General features: G+C 47.6%; 1 protein-coding gene and 1 long non-coding RNA gene across 26 annotated transcripts in view; one reads left to right on the top strand and one right to left on the bottom strand.

Annotated features, from left to right (window-relative positions):
- The window catches only part of FBRSL1 (fibrosin like 1), a 518,655-nt gene that overhangs the window by 87,857 nt on the left and 409,949 nt on the right, over positions 1–20,849 (bottom strand). For 20 of the 25 annotated variants that reach the window (XM_080558948.1, XM_080558970.1, XM_080558971.1 and 17 more), the window contains one exon: positions 10,657–10,710. The exons of the other annotated variants lie outside the window; for them this stretch is intronic. In XM_080558948.1, the coding sequence (XP_080415074.1) occupies positions 10,657–10,710 (54 nt within the window). The remainder of the gene's footprint in view (positions 1–10,656; positions 10,711–20,849) is intronic. 25 annotated transcript variants of the gene reach the window in all.
- The window catches only part of LOC308179180, a 63,562-nt gene continuing 62,320 nt past the window's right edge, over positions 19,608–20,849 (top strand). The window contains exon 1 of the long non-coding RNA XR_013940205.1: positions 19,608–20,625. This is a non-coding gene — a long non-coding RNA (uncharacterized lncRNA). The remainder of the gene's footprint in view (positions 20,626–20,849) is intronic.

Genomic DNA, 20,849 nt, shown 5'->3' with positions numbered 1-20,849 from the left:
GGCGACCTTTGAGCGATACCAGCCCCATCCAGAGCCCGAGTTCACATCTCCCAGGTGCCACCACTTCACAGTCAGGCCAGGCTGCACCAGCAAATCGCGACACAACGGCCCTCGTGGGAGCAACCCTACTTGCCATGCTTGACTTGGCTGGCAGACTGCCCCCTATGGAGGAAGAGGGGGGGGGGGAAAAGCCAACACTGCTCATTTATTGCAACTGCCCTGCTAGCTCAGCCTCCTTTGTTGTTCAGAGCCGAGAACCTGCAAGCTCAGCGATGGAGCAGAAGGACACCGCCTATGTGGATGCAGGGCCGCACGGCGGCATGTTCCCCCGGCGCCATTTTGTGGCACTGCTCCTCACAGGGCGGCGCTTGCTGCCCCTTCTCACCCACAAAGGCCTCAGATCCCTCTCGAAATCTTTTTTCTTCCATAAAGTGGGGGGAGAAACGTGACAGAAAGAGGTGGGGAGGGGATCCGGCGTAACCCAGAAAGGGCTGGAAATTATTTAGAGAGCACTTGGCTCTTTTCTCCTACCTCTTCATCATTAGTACTGGAAGCAACACAGCTGTCTAATGGCAACTTCAGGCACCCATGGGCCAGCGAAGCGACATTTTCCACACTTAAATAACACTGAGCTGATTTAATTACTGCACTTAATAGTAACAAAAGATGTCTCAATTTAATCTTCAAACGGCCCTCCAAGATCAAAACACAGCTGGCTGGATAACAAGATGGCCTAGGCCAGCAAACAAGTAGGTCCAATTTGTTCAAGAGCTGCATCCACTCCTCAGTATGAAAGGCCAAGGAACACTTGTGTGTTGAGCGAATCAAAGAAAGCAGTGCTCTTTCTCCCCCCTCCCTTCCTGCCCGACTTTTGTTATATAGAAATAAAATAAAAAGGCAGCTGATTCATGGGTAAAGAAATGCAACACGATAAAAGAACAAATGATGATGTTTGGGAGAAAAAGAAAAGAGGTAAGAACCAAGATTTAACAGGTTTTGTTTTTATAATCCTTCAAGATGATTAAGAATGAATGAATCAGATTAAAATCACATGGGGACAAAGGAAGGTCTCTAACTCTTTTGTTTTTCTTTCCATACTGGACAGAAGGAGACAGCTCATTAAGGAAAGCCCTCAAGACACAGCTACAGTGAGGAACAACCAAACGTTTTTTGAAAGCGTCTGTTAGCTGTGTTTGGGCAAGAAAAAGTAGGGAAAAATTAACCATTTACTTCTAACATTTTCTAATTGTCCGTACTGAGTTGTGATTGTTACTTTTTGCAAACCCTTCTGAGAAACGTCTCGCTTTTCAGCAGCTTTCAATGCACATTCCCGCTGACATGATGGTTGGGTCTCTCCAGGCACCTTCAAGGAATTTTTAACTTTTTGCACATTCCATTACAGCTACACATGGAAAAGTTAAAGCCAATCTTTCAGCCACTGCAACATTTCTGCAATCCCCTGAGCAACAGAGAAGCCTAAATAAACTTTTGTGTTGTACACAGGATATAGCTTTCAAAATTCGCCTTCCAACTACTGATAGTAACTAGGGGCACACAGCCCACTTTTTGATCTAAATTCTCCTCGTATTAATTACAAGCAAGTTCACTAGGAAACAGTTTGTGGAGCTTTGTGGGATTATTTTGGATTGACAACAGTCTGTGGGATGTTGTGGCTGAAAGCTTAAAGGTTTTTCTATAAAAAAAATTCCTTAACTTTTTCTCTTGATGGGGAACCACAGTTTGGTAACTTGTGTTCCAGTTTTCTTGGAGCCTGTGCATTGTACTCGATCGTGTTTTTTTGGGCTTATGTTGCCTTTTTTTCCCCTCCTCTCCTCGACATACACCAAGCTTGCTCCAGGTTTCATGATACTAGCTGCCAACAGCGGTTCTTGAACAACAGATGATGTCATTGGCAGCCGCACCATGAATTTGGAAGAAAGCAGAGAGGGGAATCTGGTGACTGTCCTCTCACCAGGCTGGGACACAATAAAGGAAGAAGATGTCTACATCTGAAATGATCAGGGTCAGGCAATTCAGTGGTTTGCTCAAACACTCCGGCAAGCACGAGGCATTTAATCAGACAACCATGGAGTCACTTAAGTGGAAGGGACTCAGAAGCCATCTGGCTCAACCAGGTTAACTTCTATGGGCCAGCCGGTTTAGCTGAATCTGCACCCAAATACTGGGCTAATTACCGCACTGTTCACTTAAGTACCTTCATCTCCTAGTGACTTTGACCCTGGAGAAGTAAGCTTCCAAAAGCACCTGATTATGCAGCAAGCTGGGGAAGTACACATTGCTTCAATTTAAAATACAGCCTTCATACTGATCTGTGTTCATGCTCTCAAGCTGAGAGAACAGTTCCCTGGAACTTCAAACTAGCTGGGTTCAGACGTCTGATCGGTAACAGGGAATAGCATTTCTCACCTCTCTGTCCAGATGGTTTCATTTAAACGGGGCTGAACCTTAGCTTAAAACCACTTTCCCAACCAGTTTCAGTCCTAGATCACTAACAGGAGGTCTTGAGAAGGCACACGCTACTGAAGCTCAAACAAGTGAATGTTTCCAGTTTCCATGTTTGTTTAAGTAAGTGACAAAGATGGGGGACCAAAAGCAATTCCTATAACTAGACTACACAAGTGCAACCAGCTAGAAAATCTCCTGCCTGCTTGCGAGGAGGCAGTCAGGCTGCCTTGGACCGAAAGAGGGCTCTGCTCAATGGCCAACACTACGCACAAAGCTCCAAGTGTGAAACCCTGACCCCGCTGCAGCCAGTGGCAAAATTCCCATGGATTTCCTCAGGGCAAGGATGTTCAAACCTGTTCAGACAACTCATAAACCACCATTTCAAAGGCACACCTTTGCATGAGATTCCCAAGGGCCTTTTGAGTTTTGACTTAAACGCCTGGATTATTTTTACAATTCCAGTTATGGGTTCTTTGTTCGCGGGGAGTTAAGCAATACAAAGAACACAGCAAGAGAACAATGGAGGTATTATCATGCATGATTTGTCTTAAAAAAAATAATCTTTCTTTTCATGAAGTTATAGATCCAATTTCAGTCTTTATTATCACTTTGCCATGTGAGAAAGTGGTTCCCACTTTTAATAAAGGAAGGGAGGGTCATATTTCAACAAGAGCTAAAATGCTTCCTGCAATACAGAAGGTGGAAAGCTCTTCTGCTCACAGCTACTGCAACCAGATTCACAGAAGGAAAGGGAAATAATCCCTCCACGCTGAGTAAATAAATATTTTCTAGGATATAGCTAACGTTGGGCAGTAGCCCAAAGGCACCTTGTCTGATGAGATCATTTCTGACCCATCCATTTTAAGGGAAATTAAGGGAATGCTCTGCCAAGCGCATATTAACATTTCACTTATCACCAAACTCAGGTCCAAGCAAGTATGAATTCTGCTGCAGCCTACAGAGCACCACTGGACTAATAGAAAACTTTCCACCATGTTAACAGAGCTGGATAAAGAGCCACATCCACCGCCTCTGAACCTGTCCCTGAGCCTTCTTAGTCATCTTCTTCCTCAAATCTACTTTACCCTTAAAAAGGAGTCTGTGGTACATTTAAGAAGGTAATCATACAAAACAACTGTATTCTGTGAAATATTACCAGCTTAACCCAATCCACAAAACAAAAGTAGGTGCTGCCAATTCACGCAGGCTTGTGCAATTTACCTTTGAAAAAAACCAACATTAGAGGCCCACTGCTCCCATTTCATGTTACTACATACATTTTGAAACGGAAATTCTGATTGTGTTTGGTCAGCCGAAGCTTCTGATCTATTCCAGTTTAAAAGGCCTTATGGAAATTCCTTTTTCCCTGAAGATGACCAATAGCCCTATTATTTTACAGTCTTTCCCATTAGACCCTGTTTACACTACCATTGGAGCCATATTAGCAAAATCCATCTTCAAACATGTTTCTCACTGGCAAGAGGCAAACATAGTTTTGTAAAATTATTTTTAATATTGTTCCATCTCTGTCTGTTCTGGCGAAGGAAATGAAATTAGTTGCAACCTGAGCACCAGGAGCGTGGTTTCAACATGGCCCATGAGGCAAGCGAGACAAAGATCCGATGCAAAGGACATGAAACCGCCTTGGTGCCGTGTACAGCTCCTCTGCAGCAGGTGGGCAGAGCGGGGAGCCCCTCGCCTGCATCGGGGCCGTGCTGCTGGGCGCTGGAGTGAAACGTGGCCCTGGCTCTGACCGTCAGGTTTGACACGAACACAAAGCAGACTGCGCATCACAGCTCTCAAATGGTTTTACTTTAAGAGGCTGGGAAAGTTAGCATCAGGGACTGAAATACTGACTCCTCTGGTCAAGAAACCAAGAGGCTCCTTTCAGCCAAGTGTGATCTCCTTTTACTCCTCAACCTCAGCAACTACAGAAAAAATAAAGGAAATACAGAGCCTTTTGTAAAAGACTGGGTCTACAAGCTACACGGCCATCCAATGAATAGGGTTGTGGTGCCACTATTCTCATTTTCCACTTGGAGAAGTGCAGGCACAGGCAGGAGAGGCGCCTCTCAGAGCAAGTCTATGGCACCAAGGAGCACACCAGACAAGCCTCCAGCCACGGGGGCAGGCTCCTGTGGCATTTTAAAGATCTTGAGCAGTGTTAAGAGGAACGAGATGTTATTCACTGCACGCCTTACTCTTTGTTATTTATTCCATACTCCAACTCTCAGGACAAGGAGTGAAGTAACCCTCAGAACCCAGCAGCCACGTATGGAAGACATTTTTACTGAAATGCTAGCAACCAGAAAAATCAGCAAGATGCTTTTAGACACATTTCAAGTCAGATCCAGGAAGAGAAATGGAGAAAGCAAAGCAGCAGAAGCAACGAGCGTTTTTATCTTCCAATCTTCTTGCATGTAATTCCCAGCCAAGGGATTTAGCTGTGATGAACGGGGCTGCAAGATACAGAAGCCAGATACAGCGCGCGTTTGCGATTCCTTCCAGGTAGGCGAGTGCAAAATCCCTGCCCTTCTCTCTGCCTGGGCCATTCATCTTACCCAGGTGATGGAAAGCCACTCTCCCGGCGGGTGGTCCCGCTCTCGCAGACCTTAATGCGTAATTGTCACAAATCAATTCCAACCTCAGTGCTCAGGCTGCTGCTACCCCGGCCCCCTTTCCATCCCTTTCTTTTTAAAGAGATCGCAGCCCAGGATCCTCTCGTGTTACTAAATCAATCTTTGGACACAGCACCTAGAAAAAACAAAGAAGTAGCAACGTGTGCGGCTGACCATGGCCAGCATGATGAGTTGACGTTATGCAAGGCCAGCCTAAAAAATGTCAACTCGGTGTGCCTGCGCGCGTGCACGTGCGCACACACACATGCCTCCCATTTTATTTTTTTGTTCAACTGGAATTAATCAGGAACGATAAACACTGTTTGTCTCCTGAAAGCAGCAGTGGGGGGATGAAATATGCCTCTTAAGCTTATCAGCCTCAGCACCACTGAAGAGAAAGCTGGCTTCTAAGCCCAGGGATAATGGGCTGTCCTTTCAGGAAGGTATCAGAGGTCTCAGGAGAGGGAGACAGCACAATGGTGTGACCTTCAGCTAATAAAGCCCACCCTAGAGTCCAAAGAAGCTTGGGGAATATTGACAAAAGTTCATATTTACAACAGCCTGGACTCCTTCCAGATACCATTACCAGTTTAGAGAGCTGCGGCCTCTGTACATACACTCACACAGGCTTTTATTCTGCCTCCTCCTTTCTTTCTTTGTTCCCATGCTGACAAAAAAAAAGTCAGAAAATGGCAATTCTTCCACTAACAAGGCCCCACCAGCATCTTTTTTAATGAAGAGAGTTATTTAAAATTTCAATTTCAACCTCAGTGCTATCCTCTACTTGAAGGAGATTCAAGGCCTCTCGCAAGGATTCTCAGTGCGTCATCGTGCTCATCAGGAAGAAAGCATATGTGTTTTTGTGGAAAATCTGCTGATGTATTTATAATTTTTTTAAACAAAAAGGCAGCCAACATATTGTAAAATGAGAATTTTTTTTAAAATAGGCAGTAGCAATCAATGTGGTCCCAGTCAGAAATACTAAACCGAAGCTTTTTCGGGCAGAAACTGATCCCCCCCCCCGCCCAAGTCTGCATTGAGGTTAACAAAATGAGGTTTTTAGGTTTTTAGCCCATAACTGGAGTGCACAGGCACGACTGGAATACAAATAATAAATAATATTTTAAAAACTATTCATACAGTAAGAAAAGCCAATTTCAAAACACAAAAACTGTTTGAAGTGAAAGTTTCATTTTTCCGCCTCCTAAAGTAGTTCCAAAACAAACATATAAAAATAAAGGTTCGGAGGAAATCTGTTTTCAAGGGTAATTTCACTGAAATCAATATTAAATCTCAAAACATTTAATGGAAATAGCATCTTCAGTGACAGAACTGTTTTGACCACACTTTTTAATCCAGCCATGCTGGTCTGCCGTTTCTATTTATCTACCCCATAATTCATCTTTGCCATCCTGAAAGCGATCTTGCTGGGTTTCGAAAGGGATCCAAGGATTGGAATAGGTTAGAACTTCTCCCACATAACATCTTCTAAAAAGTGTCCCTATACCTTGGCAGCCTCATTCATCACACTGCTATTTAACACGAGGTAGAGCCTTGACAACATGGGAAGGTGGCTCAACAGACCCCTACAGAGACCACAAAAATACTGTTTTCAGCTGTTGCTTTCCAGCAAAGAAGCCCTTTCCACCAACAGCTACAGTTATGTCAGCTACACAAGCAGTTTTCCAAATTCTTAAGAGTTTTGGCTCAAGCATGCATTTTATCTGTCCTCCTTCTCCCATCCAGGCGTATTCAACAATCGAGTGAGTTCGGGTGACTGATGACAGCCTGCCTGAACTCAAAGTAGTCGCGTCAGACATTAATGTTCTGCTTAACACTCCCTCACAAACAAGGCCGTTGGTTGCATCAAGGCTAACAGGAGACGACGCACGCTGGGCCTGCATGGCCCACAGGACTGGTAACAAGGAGGAAAGGCTTCAGTTTACAGCCACTATTTCAAAACCAAGCCTGATCCTACAGGCATCCTGTCCCTGTAGCAAGAGCTCAGCACCCCACCTGACACCCTCTCACTGCACAAACAGAGGTACAAGCACTCAGACCCCCATGACCTCGGGACATAGGCACCGCTCCTGCCTTGACTGCAGCCAAGCTTTGGTCAGTGTCAGGATTAACTACCCTCTGTCCTCGCCCCCAAAAGTTGCTCCCAATTACATCTGCACTCCCTCTTGAGGTGAGCTAACAAAATCAGTAAGCAGCACTGAATTTAGGAGGTGTAAAACACCAGAGAAGACATAAAAAGAGAATGAGGATGTCAATATTGCCATCAGGAAAATGAAACCACATTCATTTTGGAAAAACATCAACTAATTGATCTGTGGGGAAATAACACAGAACCACGCTACTCCGCAGGAAGGAGGAAGTTGGGAAGGTGAAAGGTATCAGGTTCCCCCAGCGGGAACCAGTAGCTCTGCTTGGGAAAACCAGAGCTGAGCAAGCAGAATGCCCATCACCACACCACCCGAGGGCAGGGGGATTGAGAGAAGACCTCTGAAGCAACGTAATCCACAGTTTTCTATGGGTAAGATCAGGTGCTACAGATGATGACCTAAAATAGTCAGATTCAGAGTCCTGATGTAATCTAACCAAGACCGATTCTCCGTGCACTGTGCCAAGGATGTGAGGTTACATCTCCTGGCTGCCTCCGAGGCCCTAGCTAAGCGCTTTTCATTGCCTAACCTTTAAAACAGAAGTTTTTATTTAACAGTGAGTTCTTATTGAGAAGCTCCAGAGACGAATGTGCCTGATTGAAATTTTATACCTGTTTTCTGTGGCAGAACCCCCGGCTATCAAGAAACCACAGGGCATTAAGTGTACCCCAGCAAAACAGGCAGGTCCAGGATACCCTTTCCACCAGCAAGTGGAGGGGTAACTGCTCCCAACTGCTGCCCTCCTCACTTCCAAACCACCAAGAAGCTCAGACATGCTTCTAACACTGAATGTTGGAGATAAAAGGCTGAAAAAAGAACAGAACAGGTTTTGTCCTGAGAAGCTCCGAATCCCACCTGTGGCTGACCCAGGCCTGCTCTCCAGTACTCTGTCTTTGAGCACTAAAATGAGAAACCCAAATTACCCAATTGTGTTGTCACATGACATAACGCAACGCTCTTGTCTTTTCTGAGCCAAGAGATAAAGTAATCAGGGCTTGAAATTGCTACAAATTACGACTTAACATTAGCTAAGACCATGACAAGATATCAGAGGCCTGTTTCCCTCAGAATTTCTCCTTGCTGCTGTGACGTGCTCACACTGAAAACCTTCTCCCGAGCTACTGCCTGCCTAAAATACAGCACACCCTTACCATAAAGTCCTTTGTTAAAACATCTTTGCCATAAAGCTGCAAAACCTTGGCTCCCAAGTACATTAAATCCTTATAAACCTGCCTTCATTTTAACCGCGCAGTATTTCAAGACACAAAGCGCTTCTTCTGAGAGATAGCACTTTAATGAGGAAAAGGGTAAAATATATAAACCAAACCTCATTATAGCATAATTTCTAGGAGACAAGCATGCTGCTATAAAAAAGAAGCCATGGCAATTGCATTTCACATGGCTTGAAGATTTAATACTTTTAAAGAGCCACTGCTACTTTCAACCATCGGTGTTGTTTTGTTCTGAACATAACAAAAAGCAACCAGAATCACAGGCCCACTGTCAGCTATATATTTTATATTCTGTAAATTGTTGCAAATGGCAGATTCAAATCTACTGCATGCTTAGAAAATATAATGCACATCAAACAGTAAGAGACTGACTACAAGTCACTGTGCATACTTTTACCTTTAAAACCTCTATATTCTTAAAGGTTTCTGATTTAAACGCGATGATGTAGCATAGACATGGTAAATTACCCAAACCAGAGCCAATTCATGCTGGAATGAAAGTGCTTATAACGATACAGCTTGTTCAAAGGTTAACAGTGATGTCAAAAGAAACTGAAAAAAAAATAAAAAAGGAAAAGAAAAGAAAAATCTATGGTACAGACATACAAATGAAAGCGATGGGTGTAACACTGTTTAATACCAGCTGTCAGATAAGCCAGGGTAACAAGGACATCAAAGGGGCTGCAACTGGTTTCAAAAAATGAAAATACTAGTTTTTTTTTTAAAAATGAAACTGTTACTTTCTACAAAGTGTCAAATGGAACAAACCCCCCCAGCCAACCAGAAACACTTCACTGGAAGAAAAAACACTCTCCTGAAGAGCAACCTATCTATCTTTCTGCAGAGCATCCTGAATTACGCTGGTCTGGAAGACTTTTAAACTTAATCTAATCAAGAAGCCATTACTGATTACAGTTCTTACATATTAATCTCCCAGCTGTAACTTCTGAAATGAAAGCATAGCAATGATTAGATATTTGCTACAATTGGTAGAGAAAAGAGTGAAAAAAGATGAGTGCAAAAGTCACCTGAGAGAGAATTTTTTTTTTTAAGTAAGCAAAAATCCACGAGCCCCAAATAACCCCATCCCAAAACCAACAGCAGCTGGAGGGAATGCACTTCACAGCAGCTTGACTTGAAGCACATGTAACACTGATTGATGGATACTGATAGTGAAGACACTGGTGGAAAATTAAACCCGACAAAGCAACAAGATTGAGAGGGTTTTTTTGTGTTTCTTGGTATAACTTCATAAAATTATGCAAGAAGGGTCAGAATTTCAGCAAATGACCGTTTTAGCTACTGTCACAGATCTGCATCAACAGCAGCGCAAAAGCCTGGCACGTAACTGATGCCTATAACCTGGTTAGGATAAGTCTTCCCTCTTATCTCTGCTGTAGCCTATAAAGAATGAAATTCTGGGCTGACAGGTGCCTGTTGTCTCTGATTAACAGAAGGTTCAACTCTACATGGTTATGGTGATGGAGTAGCAGTCCTGATGGCAGTTCTCACAGAGGACATCTGAGGAGAACATCATGCACCAACACTTTGTCCAAACACAGAATCAGTAACCTCGCTATTGGGTCCTGCTTCTGAGATACTCCTACAATTTTCATTTCTACTGCTGTGACTCTTCTTTCCAAGCTCTGAGCAAAAGGCCAACAGATTCCTCCCCCGCCCTCACCACTCCCTTGTAAACCACAAGAGGCTTTTCCAGTTCTTATCAACTTTGCCATGGGAGAAGACAGCAGGCTGGACGAGTCTGAATGAGTATGTCAGCACACAAATTATCACAGGATGTCTGGCATTTAGGTAACCCAGCCTAGCATGTGCCTTCCCTTAACTCTTCTGCTTAGCTGGGCAAGGAAGAAGACAACTGCAAGTGAGTGCACATGCTACTTTTTGCTTTATAATCTTCCCACTTTCTCCCTGAATAACAGAAGAATCGGGGTGCTAGAAATTAGAAGGCTTAGCATAAATGTGTAATGAGACCCCGCTAACAGGTTAGCTGACATGGAACTGCTAACGGTGAATTGGCTTGGAGACAGCAAAAGAAAAAAAAGCAAAAAAAGGGGAGACAGAGCAAGAGACAGAGACAGCAACCAATTCAGCTGCAAGAAATCAAGCTAAATCAGTCCCAAGTGCCCGTGTTGGAGAGACTTGATCTCATACCTTGCTTGTTATCAAGGCACTCCTGATACGAGTCAGCTCCAGTTCCGTTGAGGTCTACAGACAAAACAAAAAGTTTCATTCATATCAAACGTAAATATTAGAAACGTCTCAAATGGCAGCCTTGCTGGAGCAACATGTTACGTGCAAATAGCGCTAGTTCTTTAGAAGGCCATGCGGGTTTGCTGACATCAACTCTGCTTTGTTACCAACAAGCAGCAATGAACAGACAGCAGCCAAGTGTGGGAAATGTACATTCGTCCTCAGCAGTAGGTGCCGGCTGCTGCCCTCCCAGCCCTGCCTGCCTGCCTCCGTGCTGCTGAGGGCACCAGGGGGATGCCACCTAAATTCCTTGTGCCCAGGGAAGATGGAGTATTTGGATTTACATCTGTCATTACGACATCACCTGCAGACCCTGTGAAACCATGGGTTGAAACCACTGGATCCTGATGGACAGGCTGGAATACGCTACTTTTTTGCTCATGGTGCTGCACTCCCTTTTGGTTTTCAGCTACTACATCATGCTACAGACAACTGAAAATACAAGAACACTTTCCAAACACTACTCTTCTATGGAGCAATGTAGTTACCACTAGAGTTATTTGATCAGCAGCAGGAGAGGAGCTGGTCTGTGCCATGAGAGCAGGGCAGAAGCTGAGGCTCCTGTAACCCGCAGTGCTCCATGCAAGGAAAATACCTGCCTTTGCCAGCGGACAGCGTCCAAGCACTGCTGCAATTGCAAGTGTTGCACAAAGAGCATGGATATCATCTAACTAAACCCTTCATCTTATGAGAAGTTCAACTACATTTCCTCAGCTGTGTGTAAAAGTGGTTTAAGCTGTAGATTAGCAGAACCAGGTTACAACAGGGCTTGGACCTCAGAAGCAAACCAAAGAATGTCCCAGCATGGCTTCTCCTCCTGCTTTACAATCTAGTTCAACCACAAAAAAAATGGTTCAGATGGTCCTTAAGAATATTAGGTACATCTGTAAACCCTGGACAAACTAATGCTCTTTCAGCATCTTACATGCACCTTACATACCAAGCTAAGTATGCGGAATAAAGCAGCTGAACCTATGTGGCATGTGCTCACACACACCAACGGGCCTCAAAACGTGAATGTTTCATACATTTCCAGTGTGAGAATGCAAATGGTGCTAAAATCAGTCCTGTCGTAAAACTGAGGGTAGAGAACCACTCAGCTCACTGATGGCCTGGTACTCCTACCATCCCAGCTCCAGCTGCACTGGAGGCAGCTCCTCCAAACTGGTTTTGTCTGTATGATCACAAACAATAGGACAGCCACCAGCGTGGGACCTTGGCCAGGCACCCCACCGGGGCAGACAAGCTGACCACCCAGTGATGCTGCTTCAGTCTCACTGCCAAGAGCATCAGCACAACAGCAACGAGTCAACTTCTTCTGACGATGCTCTTCAGGGCCCGAAGATTAGAAATACCATTCACAGAACAAAAGGCACACTACAGCTACCAGCTCCCACCTGGACACCTAAAACCAACTCTTTCTGCACCTGCAAGAAGTGACCAGGCCCTGAACACGACGGTTTTCTGCCACCACTCACGTGTGGCGAACGCATTCCCACACAACCTTCCCATTCTGCCTTTGCTCAACCAACAGCTGGTGACGGCTCCTCGCACATACAAAGAGATCCCAATCACAGTTAAAAGGCTTCACATTCAGCAATAGTATTTAATGAACAAAAAAGCAAAAATTAAAGTTGCCCCACCATTTGTGTTGTGTAAATCCCAGATAATAGATCTTCTCCCTAATCCTAATGAGGCCTTCCTATTAAAATCTTTATTAGCTTTCGGCTCTGCAGATTGCCCAAAGGCTCATCAGTTTCCCTATCTCTCAGCACCAAGATCTGCTTTAACTTTTACAAATAGCTCTAAGATATTTCTCAGCTTATCAGCATTGCCAAGCAGCCTGTCTTATCATTACTATTGCAGATAAAATAAATGAGCTCAGGATGATATGAATAATGGCATTTTCTGTAGGCTGGTTTCCCATTACATTTTCAACAGATTGTAGATTTAAACTTCAGCACAAAAGAACAAAAATAAAACAGCAGCGGAGGGGGAAGGGTGGCTTTTTTCCCTTTCCATTTACCTTCACCGCCTTAAAGCGCAGGCTACATTTTTAAGCTCACCTGATGTAAGCTAGTAATTAATTTTGATAGGGAGCAGAAACACCTCAGCCCTGCTTTCTCTGAAGACCAGAAGCACAGCTACTTCTGGGATGTTTTTTCAGCTGCATTTGTTGGAGAGAGGCAAAGGCGAAATTGCACGCTGCCTAATGAAGCCATCTTCATTAGTTTGTTCCTTTCCCTAGCAGCCTAGGAACGCCAGCCAGGTTGGGAATTGAAATCATGAAAAGCAACAGAACCGCGTTTGAATTAAAAGCCTGGGCTACAAAGGTCTCCGACGTCTGCTCCTGGCTGATTAGCACGAGGCGCGTGCGGCACAGAGCGGGTCTCACCCAGCACGCTCACGGGTACGGCGCAGCATTGGCAGGAGACAAGGAGGCTGAAAGACGAACGCATCTCTTCGCCTTCCTGACAGCAAGCAGGGAGGTCATGTTCTGGCAACCATTTTCTGCCGGGTCCCCGCAGCAATCACTACAGGGTTAAACGCTTTTCCATTCCCCAAATTCCTAGCCCTGTCACTGTATCAAGGTTATCTATTATTGGCAGTGACAGGTGAAAATTAATCTCCTAATTATTTCTTGCTGCGTAATCTGCACTGAAGAAGTAACATAAAAGGATTACAGTACACCCTCTACGGAAGGCTTTGCTAGAGAGCCAATCATCCGGGGAGATACAAGGTATGTGTTAAAGAGATATTTATGAAGGATTTCCAACCATTTTGAAGGCAGACTACACTGGAGCTTTACACCCGACAACTCTGGAGCAAGGATCTTAACAGCATAAACATTTCTCATTGTTGATTATTGCACAGGGAAAAAAGAAAAAAGGTTTATATCCATTATGTTCCTGATTTTCCTTTGGTATAGCAGGTACTGCAGAAACAGCATCGATGTACAGATGCCACCCCCCCCCCCCCCCCAAACACTATAGCAAACAACTCACCCTGCTTGCTTTAATTACAGAGTAAGAGACTTGTAGTTACTTTCCAGGGCGATTCACCTGTAATATTTTTCCACAAGAGTATCAGCTAGGCTAAATACTTTCAAAATACATGATTTTTAAATCCCATTTTATAAGCGAGCCAGAAGTATCTTTGGTAACAACACGAACTGCCACCTTGAAACGGTGCCTTCATGTGAACTCCAGCTCCTCACTTACCACCCACCAGAAAGCAAGGCTTATCTTTACGGCATCAGAATGACACCTTTTATTTATCTTCAGCCCTTTCAGTGCAGCTGGGTAAGTCAAATGGGTGTTGTGAGGAACCTACTGTCCCATGTCCAAGTCAACAGCCCTGTCCTAGTTGAAGTTGGGAAGAGCCAGCGATCGCAGGCTCCCACTCCTACCACCCAGAGCGCCCATGGCTACCTCAAGAGAAGCTCTTGAGCTGTGATGTGTCCAGGAGATGGGTAACACAGGCATCTGTAAAGCTCTGGGGGGAAAGAGACAAGGCAGCAAGGAAGATCACTGCCCTAGTGTCACCGGCTGCCATCAAGCCCTTCCACCACTATCAAAGTACTTCCAGTTTCTTTGATGCTGAGCTTTTCCACCGGACACAGAAACGCCGAGAGTCCCTTTATGCAACCTCTCAGCACTTCATCCCAGCACCACCTTCCACCTTTCCGAAAGCCAAGCCCTGCCACAAACTCTGAGAGCCCCGCAGGGGTTTGCAGCACGCTGCCACCGCTCTGGGGCGCATTTCCAAGCCTGGGCATCTCACAGCCTGCTGAACCAGAACCAGGCACTGGCACTTACCTGAGACGACATAAAAGCACCCAGACACCACTCAAACCACGACTTTCCTGAGAAACCGAGCCGTACCTCGGTAATTGCAGTGTGCCCCAGCAGCCACACGGTGGCATACAAAATACTACAAAATATTATCAATGAAAAGCTGAAACAGGGGGCCTGGACTTCAAAACAGCCATTGCACCTTTAACTTCCTAAAAATAGTTGGAGCAAAGCGGCCTCAATTACCAGAGCCACCATCAGGGGTCACTGCACCACCTCTGCTGGTGGGAGCAGCCGAACCGCGCTTTTCCGAGCACTCGGCAAAGCTGCAGCACATTTGTAACTCCGGGGGAAAAGAGCTGGACAAGTCATTTGAAACATTACCAGGATCACCAGCACGCAGATTGCAAATGAGCAGCTCAAATTAGGCAAATTCCCCAGCAGTGACAGAGGTGTGAAGGTTTTTCACCTTTTTCCTCTGTTGGTTTTCACACCTCGCGGTCCGCGCGGGAGCAGCCGCTGCCAGGTAGCTCCGTGCTCAGGTCCTGAAGGCTGAAAGCTCTCGCTGGGCTCTGATCATAAAAAATGCTCAAGCAGGAAGGGCAGGTGTGTGGAAATTAATTATTTTCCTGGTGCAGGCAACTGCTACTAATAGTGTAAGGACAGACTTCAGTAATTTTTAACAGGTGCTTTCTTCTCCAGCTCAAAGTCAGCTCTGAGGCAGTCCCAGGGAGAGCACGGGGACTCTGGAAGCACGTCTCCAGCCACCGCTTGGGTTGATGAAATCCACGAGATCACATCCACGCCTTTCTCTGTATTTCACTTTCACTGACAGGAGGATGAGAGAATCTGTGTTTACACCACGAAGGCTAGAGATTTGCTTTGCTTTAGGACCTTCAGCAGATAAACACCAACAATGCAATGAAGCCTAGGACAGAAGATAAGCCCTTAATGTTTTACCCTGGTGTTAAATACAGAACAAAATAATTGACTTGAATCTCATCTTTTGTGGAAGTTTTAATCTCACGGTTACCTAATCTCTTACACAGTAATTATCAGAACAAAAGAAACGTGTGAAGAGGCAAAGCACCCACCTACTAACATATCAGCACTACTTTTAACAAGCCTATTTTTCAGTTATATGTTTTGCTTATGGAAATCTGAAGAACTAATTCTTATCCATGGGCATTTTCCCCAAATGCTCCATCACCAACCTCATTACGCGATACAGAAATTCTCCCGAGGGATATTATGTAATGGCAATTCCTCCTGCCTCTCCCTAAGGAGCGCATTTCTCATTACATCTCCTAGTAATTGATCAGTCTAGGAAATCATTTCTGGTAAAACCATATGTTTCTTTACCTGGTTCAGAATTCCCATCTTTACTCAGAAGGATGAAAGACTGCAAGAAACCCTAAAATTTCCATTTCTGATGCAGAACACCAACCTCTGCTCAAACGTGCTATTAAGCGCGGAGCAACACGTTCGCGTACCTGCCTGACTTCAGATCTTGTAAATTCATCAAGTCATTAAAATTAACCAGCCTGCATTTCTTATTCTGATGACAGAAATAATTTTACTTCACTGAATCTTCTGTAATTGCTTCAAAAAGAGTGCTTCACATTCAAATATATCCACACACCACAATCCCTAGTTATTATGGGTCACTCAGCACAAGGATGCTGGGAGTCACAAAAGAAAAAAAAAAAAAGATTTAAGTCAGAAAATGACATCTACATCTGTGCTCTCCAGAAAGTACCACACAGCACGGAGCAGCTCACTGAAGAATGCAGCCCTTTCCATAGTCACTTTTGTCCACATATGCACCATTAAATACCTCAACAGTTTTCTGTTTAAAAAGCAACAACAGCATACGCTAGCGTTTGGACCCTCTACGGGAAGTTAACACTTCACATCTCAACGTTCTTGCAGAATAAATACCAACAACTGCTAAATGCCTGCAGTTTATCAACGGAATTCAAAGCACACTCCAATCCCTTTTTTAACTTAAAAATACCAGAGCTGCTTTTGACACTGCCGTTTGATTTAGCCAGCGCAGGCCACGAGTTCCAACAGATGACTGCATGTCCCGATAGAATAACACGGGGATATATTTTGCTCGTTCGCTAGCCTACTGTTTGTTTATGAGAACAGGCTGACCCTCTCTGATAAACAAGGCTTAAGGTTTCACTCAGAATAGCCCACCTGCCAAACAGAATGAAATAAAAAAATAAATCACGCTCTGCTAGTGAAAAAGCTGGATCCAGCCGAGCAATATACTGCCTTCTTTGTTTCGCGGCGTTCATCTCCGCTGGAAGGGAAGTTGGGCAGTCCGAGCCGGTACCTCGCGGCTGCAGGGCCGGGCAGGCGAGAGGGCTGCTGTCACCAGGGGAGAAAATTCTTGGAGAGAGCATCAGAAGTCTCCCACTTGTAGGAAGTTAATGCTGTGTGTATAAATCAAGCGGCTCGTCCTTGTAAGTCTGCGTGTGGGGAAAATCCGATTTATGCATAAACATAAACCTCTGAAGTCAATTCTGATCGGGGATGACCGGAGATTTAACTCCCCTAGACATAAGAATGGGAAGACTATTTTCCTGTAATTCCTCAGCAGCCCTTTCCAGTTGAGGCAGAGTTTCTTCCCAGAATTGATAACGAAGTAAATAATCCCAGCTTCCACTGCACAGGGGAGACCGGTTAAGGACAGCCTCCGAGACCCAAAGCAATCATTCTGAACAGTAACTTACATAACAAGAAATTATCTTTGTTACAAAATTAGGTTAAAAGGACCTCAGACACTGTAATGTTACAAAAAAATCAGGACACGCATTGAGGAGATTAGCTAGCGAGTAGCCTCGTGAGATAAATGCGCAACTTCAAGAAGGTTTTGCAAGCCTAAAAAACATTTTAAATTCCATCGAGATGAACAAGCCTTGGCCATTTCCAGAGCTCCCTCTTCCCTTCCCTCTGCCCTCGGCTTATGTCGGAGCCCTTCTCCCGAACCATCCTTAGTTAACCACTGACCTGGAAATCTTACTTCAGCGCCCCCCCCCCCCCGCCCTTGAAATTTATCACTCCTAAACACACCAGCTTTAATTTCTTAATGGGATTAAATCCCCTTTTCGGGCCAAGAAGACAGGGCAGAGATGCAAGAGGCAGCGCTGAGCTTGGGGAGGCGCAGGGGGGTCCGCACCCAGCCCCGCTCCAAAACTTGGCCCCTTTGTGCCCGGGGGGGCTTGGGCAGGGGGCTCACAGGGCTCCCACCCCGCTGCCGTCCCCGCTGCCCGGGGCGGACGGCACGGCTCCCCGCAGCACCGGGACCCCCCGGGAGCCCGGGGGGGCTGCAGGCGGCCGGCTGGCCGCGGGGGGGCTTCTCCCTGCCGGGAGCGGGGAAGGAGGGATGCGGCTGCACCGGAGGAATGCGTGGACAGGGGGGAAAAGCTGGCTGCATCCCGGCGGCTCCTCGCTGCTACCGCTTTTTGATTTTTTTTTTTTATTTGCCCCCCCCCTAAACCCGAGGAGGGGCCCCCGAAAAAAAGGCAGCGGCGGCCGGAAAATCAAACCGCGGCCCCGAAACAGACAAAAAGGAGGGGGGGGGGCTGAAACCCCCAGCCAGCCAGACAGACAGACACAAACCGCGCGCACCCAACCACCGCACCGCGCTCCTCCTGCCGCCCGACCGCAAAGCCGCGCGGCTCCGGCACCAAACCGCGGGGCCGAGCCCGGGGGGCGCCGAGCCCGGACCCCCCCGCCCCGGACGCCGCCGACCCCCGGTACTCACCGCGCCGCGCACACCATGGCGAGCCCCGGGGCCCCCCCGGCGGCAGCGGCACGAGGCGGGGCCCGGCCCGGAGCTGCCCCGGGGGTCCCGCCGGGCTCCTCCGCCGCAATCCTCCGGGGGCTTTTGTTCGCTGGGGGCTGCGGGCAGCTCCGCTCCTGGGCTTTTATTTTCTTCTCTTTTCCCCTCTTTTTCTTCCTTTCTTTTCCTCCTTTTTTTTCCTTTTCCTTTTTTTATTTTTTTTTCCTTTTCTTTGTTTTTCCCTTTTTATTCGCGGCTCAAAGTTTGCGGCTCCTTCGCCCCGGGCAGACGCCGCTACGGGGCCATCACCCGCGGGCGCGGAGCGCGGCGGGGAAGAAGCAGAAGAAACGACGACACACAAAAAAAAAAACAAACCACCACACCAAAAACCCCCCAAAATCACCCCAAAAAAGGGCTAAAACCCCGGCCAAGCACGCAGCACCAGCAGCACAGAAGCGACCCAGGCGGCTCCGGCCGGCGTCCGACGAGGGAGGAGAGCCCACGCACCCGACACGAGCGGCCCCGCGGCCAGCCCCGGCCCCATGGGGTCTCGCAGCGGCGCTCCCTGCGGCTCAGGGCCCGGCGGCCGCCATCGCTCCTCAGCCGCGGCCGGGCAGGACCGCCCCGAGCCGACCCGCCCCGCGCCCAAGCCCCCGCTCGGCTCCGCACGGCGGCGGCGGTGCCGCTCCTCGGGCGCTCGGCGGACACTGCTCCGCCCGCCCCGCCCCGCCCCGCCCCGCCCCGCCCGGCCCGGCCCGGCCCGGCCCGCCGCCAGGCCCCGCCAATCCAGCGCCGAGACGCCGAGCGGCGCGGCACGGAGCGGAGCGGCACGGAGCGGTGAGGCGAGGCTCCGCGAGGCTCCGCTCCGCTCGCGCGTGCCCGCCCGCCCCGCCCCGCCCCGGCTGGAGAGCGCGCCGCGGGTGGGTGCGCGCAGGTGTGCGCGTGCACGTGCGTGTGTGCCGAGAGGGCGTCGTGGTGCGCTTCGGGCAGGGAGAGCGGGAGCTGTGCGTGTGTGTGCATGGTCTGTGTGTGTGAGTGTGCATGTGTGTGTCTGTGCATGGTCTGTGTATGTGTGTGTGCATGGTCTGTGTGTGTGTGTGCATGGTCTGTGTATGTGTGTGTGCATGGTCTGTGTGTGTGTGAGTGTGTGTGTGTCTGTGCATGGTCTGTGTGCTTGTGCATGGTCTGTGTGTGCATGGTGTGTGTGTGTGCATGGTCTGTGTGTGTGTGTGAGTGTGTGTGCATGGTCTGTGTGTGTGTGTGTGTCTGTGCATGGTCTGTGTGCTTGTGCATGGTCTGTGTGTGCATGGTCTGTGTCTGTGTGTGTATGGTCTGTGTGCTTGTGCATGGTCTGTGTGTGCATGGTCTCTGTGTGTGTGTGTGTGCATGGTCTGAGTGTGCATGGTCTGTGCATGTGTGTGCATGGTCTGTGCATGGTCTGTGTGTGTGCATGGTCTGCACGCGTGTGCATGTGCATGCATGGTCTGCATGTGGCCTGCACATATACACGCATGGTTTGCACGTGTGTGTGCATGGTCTGTGAACGTCTCTGCATTGTCTGCATGTGTGTGTGCATGGTCTGTACATGTGTGTGCATGGTCTGCATTTGTGTGTGTGCATGGTCTGCGTGTGTGCCTGCACACCACCAGTTCTGGGCATCCGCAGCCTCAGGGTGCATCTGGCACACCGGGTGCGTGCTCTCTGCATGCGGGTGTGTGCATGCACATGGCCTGAGTGTGCACGGGGTGTGCATTCACGCCGTCTGCACACACATGTGCACAGTGCATGTGTGTGCGTGTGCATCCTTCCCCGCCAGGCTGCCGTGCGAGGCTCCATCCCTCCCTCGATCTCTCGGGGTGCAGCGCTGCGTGTCCCCGAGCAGCACTCGGGGGGATTTGGCTGGAGGCAGCGGGAGAAGAGGAAAGCGGAGGAAACGCTCAATCGTGATTAACCTCCGCGTTGCAAAACAGTTGTTAGTAGGTACATTTAAAGTATAATTACCGGCGGAGTGATTCATGGCGGCTTTAATAAATGGTTAATCAATGGCCAGGGGGGCCGGCAGTCCCGGCTGCCTGACACGCCTGGTTAGTCCCCGCCGCAGTAAACGTGATTCATGGGGACGGGGGCAGCCCCTGCGCAGCCGCTCACGGCCCCCCATGAGCCCGCGATGCGCTGGGGCCCCTGCACTGCCCCGCACCGCTCAGCACCGCCCCGCACCGCTCAGCACCGCTCCGCCAACCCCGCAGCCCGCAGGGCCCCCGCGCCGCAGCTGCCTCACAGGTAGGGAGGGGAAAGGCAGCGACCGAGCGCGGGTTTCATCTGGCCTTGAGAAATTATCTGAAAATCTTCAGGGAGAAAGGCAGTAAACATCTGTATACTATTAAACCCATTCGACGTGTTCATTATTTTATATTGATTGGTATATCACTACACAAAGTTAATATATTATGATTATTAGTATATTGTTAAATCATTAAATACGACAGCAGACGCAATAAATAATT

This window comes from Anser brachyrhynchus, assembly GCF_964034855.1.
Source record: "Anser brachyrhynchus genome assembly, chromosome: 17".
NCBI classification, from domain to species: domain Eukaryota; kingdom Metazoa; phylum Chordata; class Aves; order Anseriformes; family Anatidae; genus Anser; species Anser brachyrhynchus.
Note: the sequence above shows the minus strand (reverse complement) of the source record. Positions and strands in the feature narration are given on the sequence as shown.